Source organism: Nannobrachium achirus (genome assembly GCF_963921795.1).
Source record: "Nannobrachium achirus genome assembly, chromosome: 8".
NCBI classification, from domain to species: domain Eukaryota; kingdom Metazoa; phylum Chordata; class Actinopteri; order Myctophiformes; family Myctophidae; genus Nannobrachium; species Nannobrachium achirus.
In genome coordinates, this window is record NC_137817.1 from 20,048,232 (window position 1) to 20,066,569 (window position 18,338).

At 47.0% G+C, this 18,338-nt stretch overlaps 1 protein-coding gene across 3 annotated transcripts in view; it reads left to right on the top strand.

Annotated features, from left to right (window-relative positions):
- The window catches only part of fat3a (FAT atypical cadherin 3a), a gene marked incomplete at both ends in the record, with an annotated part of 197,671 nt that overhangs the window by 155,914 nt on the left and 23,419 nt on the right, over positions 1–18,338 (top strand). For all 3 annotated transcript variants that reach the window (XM_080731608.1, XM_080731609.1, XM_080731610.1), the window contains 6 exons: positions 219–611; positions 1,211–1,425; positions 2,000–2,137; positions 8,893–9,036; positions 9,678–9,875; positions 17,497–18,054. In XM_080731608.1, coding sequence (XP_080587734.1) covers positions 219–611; positions 1,211–1,425; positions 2,000–2,137; positions 8,893–9,036; positions 9,678–9,875; positions 17,497–18,054 — 1,646 coding nt within the window. The remainder of the gene's footprint in view (positions 1–218; positions 612–1,210; positions 1,426–1,999; positions 2,138–8,892; positions 9,037–9,677; positions 9,876–17,496; positions 18,055–18,338) is intronic.

Here is an 18,338-nt window from a genome sequence, read left to right on the forward strand (position 1 = left end):
GTGTCTTTTCTAAAAATGTGTTACCCCATTTTTGCTTTTTTAATGGACAATTGTCAGTCAGCAAGAGACAGAGTAGCATTAGTGGATAAAAACCCATGAATTTGCTGCTGGCTCTGTGGCTGTGTGGTAAGTGCACTTAGTGGCTCAGCCACCGCGATGCCACAAACATGTCGGAGCCCATATTTAATTTTCTCCCTTCCACTCCCTGTCTTCTCCAGCCGGTCCTAGCCGCAAGGTGATCTACTCCCTGGAAGACTCTGCCAGCGGCTCCTTCTCCATCGATAAGTCCTCCGGCATCATCGCCTTGGAGCGTGTCCTGGACCGCGAGGTCCAGCCGGCCTATCAGATCACCGTCCGGGCCTCCGACCAGGGCTCGCCGCTGCGCCTGTCCTCCCTCGTGAACGTCACCATCACCGTCCTGGACATCAACGACAACCCTCCGGTGTTTGAGCGCCGCGACCAACTGGCGACGGTGCCGGAGGACGTGGGGCTGGGCACAGAGGTGCTGAGGGTGTACGCAGCCAGCAAAGACATCGGGACCAACGCAGAGATCACATACACTATCCGTTCAGGCAACGAGCACGGGAAGTTCCAAATACACCCACTGTCTGGTAAGTGTGGGGCGGGCTAATTGATTGTGGCCCTGGAAGGTTGTCTATCTACTAATTGGCTTCATGCAGCATTCAAAGACTGTGACTGTGACTTGCGCTTAAGATGATTATGGAATGTACTTATTTGATTTTTGTTTTATATAAATAGATTAATGTTAGCATTTGTTGAATTATTGTGAGTAACAATTTAATGTCACTGTTAAAAAACAAAAAACAAAACATGATATTAATCCTGTTAGCATGGTAATATCTATGTGCAGATTTAAAATCAGATGGTACTTCATTAAAACTGCAAGGTACTGGAACAATCCACACTTTCAACCTTGACAGTGCATGAATTAGATTTATTGCGACCATAGGTCGCATTTTGTATGAAAACCTGCAGATCATGTCTGTCTGTCCGTCTGTCCGCCCTGTGTCACGCCTCATGTCACGCTCCATAATATGGCCCGGATCCCTGATCAATATTAAGCCCATATCTGGGAATACCCATACATGGACATATTATGGTGTCCGTCTCTGTAGTTTCAGCGCAACCTTAAGGGCGTCTCACTGGTAGAAAGACTTGTACAAATCCGTGTCTGAACCCTTCCTCCCAGGTGCCATCTCAGTTTCAAAGCCTCTGGACTACGAGATGTGTAAGGACTACTTCCTGACTGTGGAGGCACGTGACGGTGGCACCCCGCCCCTCAGCGCTGTGACCACGGTGAACGTCAACCTGACAGACGTCAACGACAACGCACCCATGTTCAGCCGTGATCTCTACACTTCGGTAGTGTCAGAAGATGCGGCCATCGGAGAGTCTGTAGTCAAGGTAAGTTCTTGTGTTTAATTCTGCACCATACAGTATATCAAATCACTCATACTTCCCTCTTGTTGTGTTTTGGTGCACAGATGTGCAGTTTAAAATGACTCCATTTTGCCATTTACAAATCCACAAATCCACACTTGGAAATCCAAAGATGTCCAAGTGTCATCTTAGGAGTTAGACCCATTAGCTAAATCAGTGTTATAAGTTTAATGTCATGAGGAATGCTTTTGAAAAGTATGCATGCAAGTAGGTTGAAGTGGCTTTTCCTCAGTCAGCTGGGCAACAACGAGGCGCTAGACCAGGGAGATGGCTCGCTGAGGTGGAGTTCCACACTACCTTCAGATCCCAGTGCTTAGTCTTCGTTACAGCCAGTTATCGTGCTACTCAAATGCTGAGTTGGCGGTGCCTGCTATCAGACCCAGAACCTTGCAATTTAAAGGCCAGTGCTCTAATGACTGGGCACAATACTTTCGATTCATCACTGCAAATGCCACGAGCCGGAGCCTGATAATGAATATACGTTATTAATTATTATTTTCTGTTTGTGTGTGTGTGTGCGTGCCTGTGTGTTCCTTAGCTAACAGCGGAGGATGTGGACAGTCAGGTGAATGGTGCCATTCTCTATTCCATTGTCAGCGGGGACAGAGACAACCAGTTCTTCATCGACCCACTCAGCGGCATGATCAAGGTTAACAAGCAGCTGGACCGTGAGACAGTAAGCAAACGCACGCACGCACACATACACACACGCACATGCTCGCTCGCGTGCGCACACATGCACACATACACGCACACACGCAGACACACACACACACACACACACACACACACACACACACACACACACACACACACACACAACATCTTGTTCTCACAGTAAACATCCCTGTTACTTAGTTGCACGCTGGTATCGCGCACCTTAAATATCAGACCTACAACCTCACAGTGCATAGCAGCGCAACGCGTTGTGTGCTTGCAGATCTGCTAATTTAGGTGTGCAACACAGCATGCAACCAAGTATAAATCAGGGAAGTGCAGGAAGACAGACACACGGACATAAACTTGTTTCTTTATGTGTGCGCCTGCTTGTGTTTTCACTCATGTTTGTACTGTACTGTACTGTATGTGTGCATCCTTATGTACATAAAACCATTTAAGACAGGCAACAACACATTGCAGCTTGCCAAACCTACGTATATGGGAAGGCAAGAACAGGTTTAAAATCAGACTATAGCCAGTGGTGTAAAGTAACTAACTACATTTACTCAAGTACTGTACTTAAGTTTTAAGTTTGTACTTACAGTTTTAAGGTACTTATACTTTACTGGAGTATTTCCAATTTCCAGTGCTTTTACTTTCCTACATTTAATTGAAAACTTTAGTTACTAGTTACTTTGCGGATATAAAACCACTTTAGCCCAATTTTATACCTAGGCTATCTAGGCCGATCTACTGTACAAGCTCACAACGTGTCGCTATGCGACACATTGTGAGCTTGTAGATCGAACTTTTACTTAACTACATAATATACTCTCTATGTAACAGAGTATTTCTACATTGCAATATTGATACGTTTACTTAAGTAAGAAATGTGAGTACTTTTCCCACAACTGCCTGGCTATAGCCATTTACCTATGCCAACTATACTTTAGGCTAAATAAGTTACCATTCAAACTAGGGATGTGCCGAAAGCAAAATTCTTGGCCGAAACCGAATACCGAATATTGGAAACATTTGGCCGAAAACCGAATAGCTGAATAATACATGTATATAATTTATTTTGTATTACTAATTTTTGCACCATTGCTGTACCTTTGTTCTGATTATGGCAAAAGACATGATTATGGCAAAACCTAACTTAAATAATAATCACCATATGGTTCCATAAAACATGTATTTCTCACTTTTGAATGCACACATAACATATTTATTTTTGTGTAGAATTATTTATTTACTATTGTGTAGTAAATTTGTAATAAAAGACAAATTATGTCTCAAAATATTAACATTCCATATAGTTGAAATATTGCATCATAAAGAAATGTCAATGTAATTATTGTTATAAAAAAAAAAAAAAAATATATATATATATATATATATATATATATATATATATATATATATATATTGAATATCCTATACATTATTCGGTAGTATTCGGTAGTATTCGGTATTCAGTATTCGGTAATATTCGGTATTTGGTATTCGGCCGAAAATATTTGGCGCCGAATATTCGGTCACATCTCTAATTCAAACACCAAGGGCTCTCAGAGGCCCATTAACTCAATGAGTGCCAATCACGAGATATCTCGGGATATATCATCGCATCCCATAGTGCCAATCACGAGATATCTCGTGATTAAAAAAAATAAAAAATTGTTTTTTTTTTTTTGGACCCCATCAAATCTAGTGAACATGATTTCAATCGCGATTTTGCATGTTCCACCCCCATACAACCCCATCTAACATACAGGGCGGCCATGTTTGTTTACATAACATGTAAAACATAATGGCTATTATCTCAAGAATGCCTGAACGGATTTCCAATCGGATTTTTTTGTTTGAAAGCTGTGAACAAACTGCACAAATCCACTCCAATGCAATCCAGGATTGCATTGGATTTTTTAGAGCTCATTCTTCTCTGTTTTTTTCCCATGCATGAGGTGTGCAAGGTTTAATCATGGCTAAGTTGATGAAAATAAGGCTTTTAAAATGCTTGGTAGCCAATAGCTAACTTCAAGCTAACTTCATCCTCTTCCTGTACATGCACAAAGGAAAGTGTTCAGGCAAGTCATGGCTGCAGGGCTTCTGCATATACCAGCATATCTCTATGGGATTGTCTATGGCACTCTGGGCACCCTCTAGTGGTGAAAGGGTGGCATTAAATACTGAGGCAACAATCCACTTCTACCTTGGAAATTGCCTCCGTTGAACTATATTAAAAAACAAAGAAAACATTCCCAAATAAAATGGCAGATAACATTTAAATGCAACTTGGATAAAAATGGTCCCACACTCTAAACTGCGGTGGGACATTTTGCTTTTAGATCACAATTCATTTTACAAGTTAAGGATATAAGGGGGAATCCATGTTCCCCCTTATATCCTTGTAAAATGAATTGTGACAACAACCGTCCTTGGTGTATTATTGCAGGGCCACTGAGCCTCAGTCTGGAATGGAGTAAGCGTACTTCATTATTGTTCTCATACCTTTCCATGCACAACACACCAGCGGACCTGTTAAATTGTGCATCAGAAGTGCCTGCTCAATACCTGGAGAATTCTACCTAAGAAGCTCCAAATAGAGCCAGATGGAGACACCAAATTACAGATGATTGAAGTTTACTGCTGGTTCTTTCTCTCCCTCACTAACCACTCCCTACTCATTATATAGTGCATGTTATAGTGCAGTGGTTCTCAAAGTGGATTTCAGGGACTCTCTAGGTTCCTTTATTGGGGTCTAAATTGACCCTTGCTAGTCTGTGACTTTGACAGTGTACAAATGGAACCAAATGGACCCTAACAGATCCATTTGGTTCAAGTTTTACACTGACAAAGTAAAGGGAGACCTTCAAATTTCCTTTTGAGTTTGAGAACCACTGTTATAGTGGATTTGTCATTTTGTAGTGGTGTGGTGTCTGAATGTATACAGATAATCATTATACCCGATATAGTGGACACGTCTTATCCCACAATAGAATACTAACGCAAACCTTATATACCGTAATTTTGCACTGAAAGAAACATTTAGCTGAATAGGTAGAGATTCCGGCTGCGAAGCAGAAGGTCCCAAGTGTTCGAGTCCCACTCTTGACAATTTGTCTAGGGGTCCCCATGAGTAAGATACTTAACCTCAACTGCACCCTGTTTCTATTATTTCTCCAATGAGTTCACTTTAGTCCCCTACATAGAACTCCCAGGATAGAGTACAGATTGGGGAATGAGTGAATGATATCAGACAAAGTCTCCCTCACCCTCTCCCTCTCCATCATCACAACCACTCGAGACAGCATTAATAGGCCCACATTGATTAAATCATTGTAGGATTTTTATCCTAGCACCTTTTCGCAACGATTTCCTTTCTGTCACGGGGAGGTCATTTGCAGGTTAGGTTAGCTGAAGGATATGCCTTCATCAGTGATGCTCAGTGAACTGATAGCAGCTAAACATACTTCAATAACAAATGTACATGAAACACAAGTGTGGTCACACGCACACGCCGTGCTCGCACACACACGCACGCACGCACGCACGCACGCACGCACGCACGCACGCACGCACGCACGCACGCACGCACGCACGCACATACACACACACACACACACACACACACACACACACACACACACAGTATACACTATACAGTATATCTGACCATCAGCTCTCTTTCTGAGCTGTGTTTTTTTCCCTCTCTCCTTCCTTCTGCGGGGGTGCTTGAAGTGTTCAGATGTGTTTCCGATTCCCAACATAAAGAATTCATGAGTGCACGCCATGATATCGCGGCGCAAACGGATCTGAGCGTGCCCAGAGAGGGAACGAGTGTCAGGGCTTCTGGGGGATCAAAGAGTAGCTGCTGATGAAAGTGTGTTGGGTTATCAGACGGAGAGCAGCATCCCGCTCTGTGTGTGTGTGTGTGTGTGTGTGTGTGTGTGTGTGTGTGTGTGTGTGTGTGTGTGTGTGTGTGTGTGTGTGTGTGTGTGGGGTTGTGTGTGTGTGTGTGTGTGTGTGTGTGTGTGTGTGTGTGTGTGTGTGTGTGTGTGTGTGTGTGTGTGTGTGTGTGTGTGTGTGTGTGTGTGTGTGTGTGTGTGCGCGTGCGTGCGTGCGTGCGTGCGTGCGTGCGTGCGTGCGTGCGTGCGTGCGTGCGTGCGTGCGTGCGTGCGTGCGTGCGTGCGTGCGTGCGTGCGTGCGTGCGTGCGTGCGTGCGTGCGTGCGTGCGTGCGTGCGCGCGCCGTGTTCACAAGGTACAAATAAGATGAGGGAAACTTTCATTGATCCCTGGAGAGAATTTCATGTGTCATAGCAGCAGTGAGAGGTAAACACAAGAGAGGTAAAGCGTAACCAAACCAAACCAAGACATTTTTAAATAAACAAAAAGTAATTAAATACTGAGCTGCTGGTCCTGGATATCTGCACAGAATCTCTGAATAAGTGTATGACTCTTGAACAGTACATCTATCACAATACATCTATCACCAGTGAATATATGAATAAAGATATGTGCATTGTGCAATGAGCATATGTTGTCTATCGACAATGAGCATATGGTTGGATATGTTCACGGTCATTTTTTTTACATCTATTTAAACCTTATTTATATAGCTAATCTCATGGAGACCTGCAGTTCCCAGTGTCAAGAGAGACCTGCTCCACAGTAGCAACAATTAACAAAGATTCAATACAGAGAGATGATAAAAACTGATCCTCTGATCCTGTTGGCCTGTAGCCTAGCCTGTCCTTGTAGTTGTCTGTGGCCACCCCGGCCTCCACCTACTGCTCTTTCTGAACAAGCCGTTCAGTGCCCCTCAGTGTCCTCTGGCCTGCCATGAAAGCCCTCCTCTTCCTTTAATGTACCCATTGATCCAGGGCTTGTTGTTAGGAAAGCCTGCTTGTGTGTGCGTGTGCTGGTGCATGCGCAAGCGTGTGCACTGCCTCTGTGCAGGAGGTGCATGTTTGTGTGTTGGTTTGTGTTTACAGCGGGCGTGTAAGTTTGACTGCATGTGTTTGCTTGGGTTTTTCTTTCTCTCGTCGCCATGCAGGACATGATATTCAAATGATTGCTTCTTTCTAAGCAGGTCATGAGTTGTTTTCTACCTTTGGTTTACTCTTTCATTTCCCGGAGGCACACACTGCGGCTTATTGTTTTGTTTTCATTTTCTCGAGTGTGTCTACAGTACTTAGGCCTTTATTATGCAGCAATATAAGGAGGCAGAGGAAAAACACCCTGCAGCTAGTTTACCAGGAGAGAGGTGAGCAATGTGCACAGGGAGTAAGGCGTGTGCGTGGATGTACTCTTGTGTCCCGCCATGTTTTGACAGCCACTTACCGTCAGAAAAAAGAAAACTCAGCTCGATTTGCTTGTGACACCTTCAAATTAACCATACCGAGCCACCAACATACTGCTCACAAACACTTTCTGGTTTCCTCCAAGAAAATGTGCTCAAAAGCAATCAAAAGGCATTTTATCAGTATACCCGTTGCACACGTCCAAAGTGTGCAGTGCAAGGCATGAAATTATTCTGTGATAATGCTCCATTAGCGTGTGCCACCGTGGCTCTAGGTATGACCGAATTGATTTGCATGGAAATTGTCGCATTTTTGATTTGCTATATCCCATTATATCAGCCGTGAAATTATATCAAATTCCACCATAATAAAGTTACTTAGAGGGGAGTTAAAATATGGCATTTGGAAGGGTTTTGCCACATTAATGATTATATGGTCGGTGTTGTTAAAAAGGGAAAATCAGCCAAGCGAGATGGTGTCCTTTTAAGCAATAACAGGATGAATAATCTCTTTAGAATTTACATTTTATTCATTTTGCTGACAATTTTATCCAGGACAGGGGGTTTCTGTGTCTTGCTGTACTTACTCAAAGAGAACCCCTTGATAAACTGTATGCATCAACTACTGGCCAGTGGCCAGCAACATTATATCTGACCCCAAAACTCTTCTGAACACGGAATATGGATTGTTATCAAACTGAAGAGTTGGAGTTAGGGTTAGACTTAAGTACTCTTTTGCACACCAGACTATTCTATAATTGAGTGTGGAACTTAATCTCAGATAAATTACATTGAATGGCTTTGAATATTGACTTTAAAGTCAATATTCAATTTATACGTTTTTTGGCGTATTTCTTCAGTCTGACAAGTATTATCAATCAATTAGTTAATATGGCACGATTCCACATGTTTGTTAGGTAGATCTAACACATGAATATTCATACTCTCACAGATTTTTTTTCGATAGGATACAAGCACTTTTGACTCCACTCTGAAATTTGAATATTTTGACATGTGTTTCCTATAGAGAAATCGCTGCTGTGTAGATGTGGTGTACTGTACAGCCACACACAAACATAGGTGCTGCTTGACACTGCAGTCATGGTTGCCGCTCTGAGAAATCAGCATACACACATATACAGTACATACAGACAGTATGCTGTATATACTGGGTAATATATTGGTCCTATGTCCTATATTTTCATGCTCTCTTCCTTTCAGTCCTCGTCCCGCAAAGTGTGCTTGTATTTATATCTAGATCTTGGTACTGCTTGTGGTATCATCCGGATTTCCCCTCGGGGATCAGTCAAGTTTTATATGATCCTATCTTATCTTTTACAATATTTTTATTCTCTTATATCAAGAGCACTTTAGATGACTGAACCTCATACTGTAGATCCTTTATTGTCATGTACGGCCATGTTTCCTTTTTTCCGTTTAAACGCGTCTTTCTCTCTTCCTCCTTTAGGTGTCAGGTTACTCCTTAGCAGTGAGAGCTCTTGACAGTGGCATCCCAGCCATGTCTTCCACCGTCATGGTCAACATAGACATCTCTGACATAAACGACAACCCGCCCACCTTCTCCCCGGTCAACCTCACCACCGTGATACAGGTAAACCTGAGGGCCCAGGTTATTATTGTTTAGAATTTAATTTAAAATGTTGTTTCTAGTTTGTTTTAGTTTTTGTTTTCCATTCAGATTAGTTTTGGTATGTTTTTAATGTGGGTTTGTGGTTTTAGTTGAGTTTATTGCGAGCGAAGGTCGCAGTTTAGTATCTGAAACGGCACATGCTGACTCTGTCTGTCTGTGCGTGGTGGTCTGGGCACCCTAGGCTGCAATTCCAGCCTGACAGCACGTTGCGGTTGCGAATCCCGTTCCCGACAACCTTTGCTGCGTGTCACTCCCCATCTCTCTCCCCATTCCTGTCAGTCTACTGTCATATCATCGTACAGTAAAAGCATAAAAGCCCAAAAATAAACCTTAAAAAAACTAAACAAAGTGTAAGTAATAAAAAGTATTGTTCCATTGGTTTCCCATAGATGTACAGTGCTCTGCAGCAGTTCTTCTATTAACATGACATGCATATTCAATGAAGCCTCATTTCAGAATTTCTGCCTCCTCTGGTTCACCATTCTTGGCACGACATAACTAACAGCCGCTGCATACGCTGACACTCAGCAGACCGACATTTGCACTAACATATGACCACACAGTCATAACAGACAGTGGCTGTTCTTCCTCTGCTCTTTCAGGAGAACAAGCCGATTGGAACCAGCATCGTACAGCTCTCTGTCATTGACCAGGACTCCTCCCATAATGGCCCGCCCTTTGACTTCCACATCCTGTCTGGAAATGAAGGCGGTGAATTCATGCTGGAGCAAGACGGGACACTTTTAGCCAACCAGGTTTTTCGGAGGGACCTGGCTACCGAATATGTTATTCAGATCCAGGTGAGAAACTGCGTGGCTGTGTATTTATGTTATGAGCTGTATGTGTACGGTACGATATGTATGTCTGTTGCCTCAAAAGTAGAAGAGTTGATGACGACCACCTCCAGCCTTGATTGCCTGATACACTATGCCTGGTGAAGTAAAAGTATCATGGTTGAAAATCGATGTTTACTGTCAAGATTCCAGGATGACCTCCCACTTGGGTAATGTCGCCCCCTGGCGATCATTCAGAGAAACTACTTCAGCTCCCGTACTACGCAGGTAGGAAGGGCCTGTCACTCAAACCGGAGTGACCCGCCTCCAGGCTATATAAGCCCCGGCAGGCGGAAGTAACATCCTCTTTTCACTCTCTGCGATATCACATTCAGATAAGTTGAAACTCAGCCTTTGTATTTTATTCTTCGCGCATTAGCCTAAAGCGGTGGCATTGGAGTCGCCCACCGGCGAGTGTAGAATTAAACCCGTACTTAAGAATACTTATTCTTGTCCCGTCCTAAACCGACGGTTTTCTTTTCTATAACAAAGAAGTTTACCGCTTGTTCAGGCTTCTGCCCGAACCAAGCGTGGCCTAGCTTTAGCCGTTAGCTTGTTAGCTCGTCAGCTTCCTTTGTTAACGTTAGCTACACTGCTTCGCTATGAACCCTCTTGCTTTCTGCCGAGGGAATGTATGTTTGTTTCTGCCTGAACCAAGTTTGGCCTAGCATTAGCCGTTAGCTCGTTGCTCGACAGCTTCCTTGTTAACGTTAACTACACTGCTTCGCTATGGTACATCGGTTCCACCTGGCTAGGGCAGGCCTCGGAGCCTGCGCTCCACCAGGAGGGCTTAACGCTCTGGATCCTACAGCCCAGGCTGTCCGCCCCAGGCGGCCCGCACCGATAGTCAAGGTGCGGCGCTGCCGTCCGGGGCACCGCTTGTTCAGCAGCGCGCCTTGGTCAAGATGGCGCCAAGCGACGTGAGACACCGCCTGCCGTGCAGCCGACCGCAGCTAGCTCCACTGTCACTGGAGCTGGCGGGTCTGGCGGAGTTACCGCGAGGAAGGTGACTAAGAAGTCTAACAATATCCCTCCGGTGACCATTTCTCCTACGGGCGCGGTGCCTAAAGAGTAGCGTTGTGATGTGACCGTCGGGGACGTCCCCTTCGACGTGAACTTTAGCAAAACAGTCCGATCCTTCAGGCGCGAATCGGACCTGAGCTCCAGTCAGAGCGAGGGTTCGTACTCAGGATACTCTGAGGACGAGAAGGAGGAAGACATGGCGGAGGAGGATGGCTCTCGCCCTGTCTTTACAGTGAAAGGTAAGGCCCCTGCGGCGCCAGCACTTCAACTGCCCCTCCACCCGCCAGTCAGGCGGGTGGAGCGGGTGGAGCGATGGCAGAGGACGTTGGTTTTCTGCAACGGAGATGTTGGATTCACTAAAGCGCTACAATCCTCATGGAAGTTACACAAGCACAATCTTTTCTGGGTTCTGTCAGACCCCAGTATAGAGTGGTGGGCACGACGTTTATTTTCTGTACCCCGCGTCGGGGAAATGAAAATGAGAATGTCGATGTATATGCCTCCTGTGTCCCAGATAGATCTGTTGAAAGAACAAAGTCTGTTTCTGTCCAACTCTATTGCACTAGCACAGATGACTCCATCTTGCATGACTCCTGTAAAAGTGTTGAAGTCCTGTCAGGACTTTTTAATCAATCACGGGTTTTATCAGCAACCAGTTTTGTTAATGTCAAACATTTATATGGTTCCTCTTACACGCGAGGGGAATATCCCTCGCGTGAACAATGCAATGAATTTAACGATGAGTCACTAATTCTGTCGGCCTACTATGAGCCCTCGTCACGGGACAAGCATGAAGGCCATAGCGCAGGTATTAAACGTAAAAGTTCCTCCCCTGTCAGGGGAGAATGCTTTAGCTGCGGACATTGTAGAGGGGGATTGTGTTGGGGCAGGGGTCCGTGGTGTCACCCGGTTCCCTTCCCCCCAAATGAGGACGTTTATTTTCCCCGCGTCGGGGAAATAAAAATGAGAATGTCAATGAATATGCCTCTTGTGTCCCAGATAAATCTGTTGAAAGAACAAAGTCTGTTTCTGTCCAACTCTATTGCACAGACGGCTCCATCTTGCATGCCTCCTGTAAAATTGATGTAGTCCTGTCAGGACTCCTTTGTCAATCACAGGTTTTGTCAGCAACCAGTAATGTTATGTCAAACATTTAGATGGTTCCCCTTACACGCGAGGAGAATATCCCTCGCGTGGTCAATGCAATGAATTAACAATGAGTCACAAAATTCTGCCGGCCTACTAATGAGCCCTCGTCAAGGGACAAACATAAAGGCCTTCCCCGCGTCGGGGAAATGAAGATGAGAATGTCAATGTATATGCCTCTTGTGTCCCAGATAAATCTGTTGAAAGAACAAGTCTGTTTCTGTCCAACTCTATTGCACAGACGACTCCATCTTGCATGCCTCCTGTAAAATTGATGTAGTCCTGTCAGGACTCTGTAGTCAATCACAGGTTTTATCAGCAACCAGTAATGTTATGTCAAACATTTAGATGGTTCCCCTTACACGCGAGGAGAATATCCCTCGCGTGGTCAATGCAATGAATTAACAATGAGTCACAAAATTCTGCCGGCCTACTAATGAGCCCTCGTCAAGGGACAAACATAAAGGCCTTAGGACAGGGGCTAAGATAAATGCATGCCTCCTGTAGTAATGATGAAGTCCTGTCAGGACTCGTTAATCAATCACAGGTTTTATCAGCAACCAGTAATGTTAATGTCAAACAATTATGTGGTTCCTCAAGCGCGCGAGTGGAATATCCCTCGCGTCGACAATATGACTCCTTTATGCATGCCTCCTGTAAGAATGATGAAGTCCCGTCAGGACTCCTTAATCAATCACAGGTTTTATCAGCAACCAGTAATGTTAACGTCAAACAATTATGTGGTTCCTCATGCGCGCGAGTGGGCTTTCCCTCGCGTGAGCGATGCTATGAATTTAACTTTGAGTCAGAAATTCTGTCGGCCTACTATGAGCCCGAGTCAAGGGACAAGCATAAAGGCCTTAGAGCAGGTATTAAACGTAAAAGTTCCTCTCCTGTCAGGGGAGAATGCTTTAGTTGTGGGCGAGTCTGTTTATCAGTCGAATCGCTTTGTTCTTCCTGTCTCTCTATCGAGCGAAGTGCGAACGCTTCCGGTGACACCGGATACGGATTCGCTCGCTCCCCGCTTCCGGTCCCGCCGCAAAATAGCTCCGCTAGTCAAGCGGTACAACCAGAAGGTGTTTCCGCCATGCGGCCTATTGAACCCTTGCGCTCCGCATCCGGTCGTTCCGGATACGGATACGCAGGTCTCCCGCTTCCGGTCCAGTCGCCAAATAGCTCCGCCGTCACGGAAGCACAGTGGTGGGGTTTCTCTCTCTCAAAACACGCTAGCACGCTGCGCGCGCCAGTGGAAGTTATGCAACCCGAGCCATTGGGTATTTCGAACGATAACCAGGGGTTACAGGTTACAGTTCGCGGACATACCCCCGCTTTCGAGCAGGGTTATTTATACCAGGGCGCGTGGTTTAAAAGCAAATCTTTTGAGAGAAGAGATCAGCTCCTTGCTAAGCAAGGGTGCTATAGTGGAGCTGGACAGGACCCAATCCCGCATGGGATTTTGGAGCCGTTATTTCCTGGTGCACAAAAAGGGGGGGGGGGCTACGTCCCATCCTGGACCTAAAGGCACTAAACGTGTACCTGAAGAAATACGTTTTCAGGATGCTAACTGTACCCACCATGTTACGGTCGGTCAGGCAAGGGGATTTCCACTGTTCAGTGGATCTGAAGGATGCTTATCAGCACGTTCAGGTTTATCCCCCACACAGGAAATTCCTACGGTTCGCCTTCGAGGGTCGCCTGTACGAGTATACAGTACTCCCTTTCGGTCTGTCACTGAGCCCGAGGGTTTTCGTGAAAGTGACCGAAGCAGCCATCGCCCCGCTGAGACAGCAGGGCGTCAGGTTGGCGACGTACATCGACGTTTGGATGATTTCAGCGAGCTCCGCCCACGAAGTGGCGCGTCACACACAAGTGGTTTTGGCTCACCTGAAGGCCTTAGGTTTCATAGTCAACCACGGCAAGAGCATGCTGACTCCAGCACGTCGTCTTACATTCATTGGGGTCCTTCTGGACTCGTCCGACATGTCGGCCCGTCTCTCAGAGGAGAGGGTGGACAGGTTTCGGGAATGTCTCGACTCCTTTCAAGTGGGCCAGGTGGTCACTTACAGGAGTTGCATGGTACTGACGGGAATGATGGCTTCCGCAGTACATCTGTTGCGTTTGGGCAGGTTTCATATGAGACCTTTTCAACGATGGATGTTATCCCTCGGGATCCCGCCCTCCTTGAAGTACAAGAAGGTTACGGTTTCCCCTTCCTGCGCGATCGCCCTGTCTCCTTGGCTGGTGGAGGGGTTCCTCACCAGCGGAGTCTCGATTGGCGAGGTGGTTTCCCACAAGTCGATCACGACAGACGCCAGTCTCAGTGGGTGGGGAGCCACTTTCGAGGGGCGCACAGCGCAGGGGCTTTGGCCTCTGGAGATGAGGGGTCGTCACATCAACTATTTGGAGTTGATGGCTATACTCCTGGCGCTCAAGCATTTCGAGCCTTGGATTTTGCATTGTCACGTTCTGGTCAGGACCGACAATACGACGGCCATGTTTTATGTCAACAAACAGGGGGGCCTGTCGTCGTTGCCACTGGATCGTCTGGCTCGAGAATTGACGGTTTGGTGCTTGTCGCGCCTCAAGTCGATCAGGGCCTTACACGTCCCGGGTCTCCTCAACAGCGGAGCAGATCTCCTGTCCAGGGGAGGTCCTCGCTACGAGGATTGGTCTCTCCACCCCAGGGTGGCGAGCCAGATTTTTCGCAAGTTCGGTCAGCCAGTGGCGGACCTGTTTGCGTCAGCGGAGAATACGAAGTGTCCGTTGTTCTTCGCGGTGAAGGGCAGTCCTCCCTTGGGGTTGGACGCCTTAGCGCACATGTGGCCGAGAGGTCTACTGTACGCGTTTCCCCCCTTCGACTTGATCCGACCCACTCTGGAGAGAGTCAGGAGGTTCGGTCTGGAGATGCTCCTGGTGGCTCCCTACAAGGGCACGTGGAGATCGGCGATCGCCCCTCTCCTTTGCGAACCGGGTTGGCAGCTGCCTCAGCGCAGGGATCTGTTGAGTCAGGCCAGGGGGGAGATCTTCCAACAAGACCTGCAGGTCCTAGACCTGTGGGTTTGGCACGTGAAAGGTTAAACCTGCTGGCGGCCGGTTTTTCTTCTGAAGTGGTTGCTACCATTCAGAGTGCTAAGGCGCCTTCGACGAGGGCGTCTTATGATGGAAGGTGGAATGCCTTTGAGGACTGGTGTGAGTCGCGTGTTCCACCGGTGGTGGCCCATGTGGCGTCAGCCCAGGAAATTCTGGAATTTATGCAGGACCGCTTGAGAAGTGGTCTGGCATTTTCTACCCTTAGGGGGTATTTGGCGGCTATTAATACCTGTCACCTGGGGGTGGCGGGCAAGGCACCTTCTAAAGTCCCGGAGGTCATCAAGTTCTTGCAAGAAGTTGAACGTTTGAGGCCGGTGACTAGGTCTTTGTTCCCTGTTTGGGATCTGCAGGTGGTTCTGGGAGGCCTATGTCGGGCTCCCTTTGAGCCGCTTGTAGGGATGCCTTTGAAACTTTTGAGTTTCAAGACGGCTATTTTGCTGGCTTTGGCCACGGCTAAAAGAGTCGGTGACCTGCAAGCTCTCTCGGTGTCTTCGGAGCGCATGCAGTTTATGAACAATGATCTCAAGGTGTTGCTCAAGCCTCATCTTAAGTTTGTTCCTAAGAACGTGGTGGTTCCTAAGGAGCCTGTTGTTCTTCTGGCTTTTCATCCTCCTCCGTTTGTCTCGGTGGAGGATGAGCGGCTGAATTGCCTTTGTCCTGTCAGGGCATTGAAGGCCTACTGTGACAGGACTGCTGGTTCTAGAGCTTCTTCTCAGCTCTTCGTGGAAATGGGCAATGTTCTTGTCAGAAAGCCGGTGTCTAGACCCACTCTTTCGAGGTGGATTGTGGATGCTATTAGGCTGGCTTACTCTAGTGCTGGTGTGGAAGTGCCGGCGGCACTCAAAGCCCATAGCACTAGGGGTGTGGCTACTTCGTGGGCACTGGCAAAGGGAGTCTCCGTTCAGGAGATTTGTGTTTCGGCGAATTGGTCTTCGCCTTCTACCTTTGCAGCCTACTATCACCTGGATATCGAATCCTCTTCGCTAGCGCATTCGGTTCTGGGTGCAGCTGCCTCCTCTACGTCATAGAGGAGTCGGATCTTCCCCTCCCACAGGTGGGCATGTAGCCACCTGGGGTATTTTGGGGGGGGACCCTGTGTTTTCCTTATATAGTGTGTCTTACTTATAAGGCGGACTTGTCTTTTCATTTAGTTGAATGAGGCGGACTTCGGTCTCTCAGGGTCTCTCTCTATTTTTTCTCATTCCTTCACACCCAGGTCCGGTGGGCCTGGGACCTTCTGGGTGATGGGTCACGCCCGTCTGGGCTGTGCTCACCCGTATGAGGGGTGTGTGGGGGTATGAGAGTAGGTTGTGGCTTAGAGGGGAGTTTAAGAATCCCAAGTGGGAGGTCATCCTGGAATCTTGACAGTAAACGGTAGGTTCCGTACGGAACCATTGTTTACTTAGAGATGGAAGGATGACCTCCCACGTAATGCCCCTCTGTTTCACTGAATGTGGCAGAGAGTGGTATTAAGAGGATGTTACTTCCGCCTGCCGGGGCTTATATAGCCTGGAGGCGGGTCACTCCGGTTTGAGTGACAGGCCCTTCCTACCTGCGTAGTACGGGAGCTGAAGTAGTTTCTCTGAATGATCGCCAGGGGGCGACATTACCCAAGTGGGAGGTCATCCTTCCATCTCTAAGTAAACAATGGTTCCGTACGGAACCTACCGTTTTAAGCAATCCACTTACTGTACTTACACCAACATAGTTCTTGTGAAGCACTTTTGTTCTTATTATTAAGTGTATAAGTATTCATAAAGATTGCTATCTCCATTTGGCCAAATGAGGCATTGAGGACATGCACACTAGTAGAGAGCAGTACACCACTGCAGCATTGTTCAAAGATTACACACATAATAACTTACTATCTATAGCTAAAGATTGGACAGAGAGGCCACGCCATTATTAGACTTTGTCTAGTCACATTCTACATGAGCACAGACAGGTTGTGTTCATGCCATCATCCCTTCTGTATGTGCAAGTGTAAGTCTGTGCTTATATTTGTACAGCTGTCCATCAACATTCCTTTGCAAATGTTCAAAATAGAGTCAATGAAACAAAACTAGAATGATGTTTCTGATGTACGTGATGCTCCATGGAATCCAGTATATAAACTTAATGTGTGTTTCTATTCTTATTATTGATGGACAGTCCATCCTGTGTAATATTTCTAATAGGCATTTCTTTATGCATTCATTTCATACATGCTGTTCAGTTGGGTTGTCAAATGATACTAAGTTACTCGAATTGCATTAGGAAATGTTTAGATGGGCTCTACGTTGCCTAAATGTTATATCATGGTAGATGAATCCTCTCCGCTCTTCCTCAGGTGAAGGACTCTGGTAAGCCTCGTCTCTCCTCCACCTCCACACTGACGGTGCGTGTGATCGAGGAGAGCCTCCACCGGCCCGTGGCGCTGCCCCTCGAGGTCCACATCGTCACCATGGAGGACGAGTTCCCCGGCGGCGTGATCGGCCAACTGCACGCCACCGACGCCGACCCCTACGACGCCCTGACCTACGGCCACGCGCCGCCCGCCCAGCGCAGCCTCTTCAAGATCAGCCCGCGTGACGGCAAGATCATCGCCCTTGGCGGGCTCGACGCGGGCCGCTACGCGCTCAATGCCAGCGTGAGCGACGGCCGCTTCGCCGTGCCGGTGCCTGTGAGCGTGCACGTGGAACAGGCCTCGCCGGAGATGCTGCGCGAGGCGGTGACGGTGCGCTTCGAGAGCGTGGCGCCGCACGACTTCGTGGCCACGCACCTCAAGAGCGTGCTCAAGGTGCTGCGCCAGGCGGCCGCCTCGCAGAAGCAGGACGAGCTGCACGTGCTCAGTCTGCAGCCCGTCGGCGGCACGCAGCAGCTGGACCTGCTGGTTGCCGTGGAGACGGTGCGTAATAGATTCATTAAAACCTTACTATAGAATAAAATTGAATTTCCACAAGGTAGAGTGAATATGAATACAATGTATTTATTTAACAACAGAATGAGAGCTCTCGAGGCGACACGCATGCATAGTGTCCCTCAAGACTGTCAGGCCAGTCCCTTCTTATAGGAAACAGTGTCACAAGAATAGCTGAAGGTGTGTCTAGAGACAGTGTCTAAAGATACAGGTCTATTATTACATAAGTGTATGAACTGGTGACGTAGGAGTAAGCATGGGGCAGCTGTCCG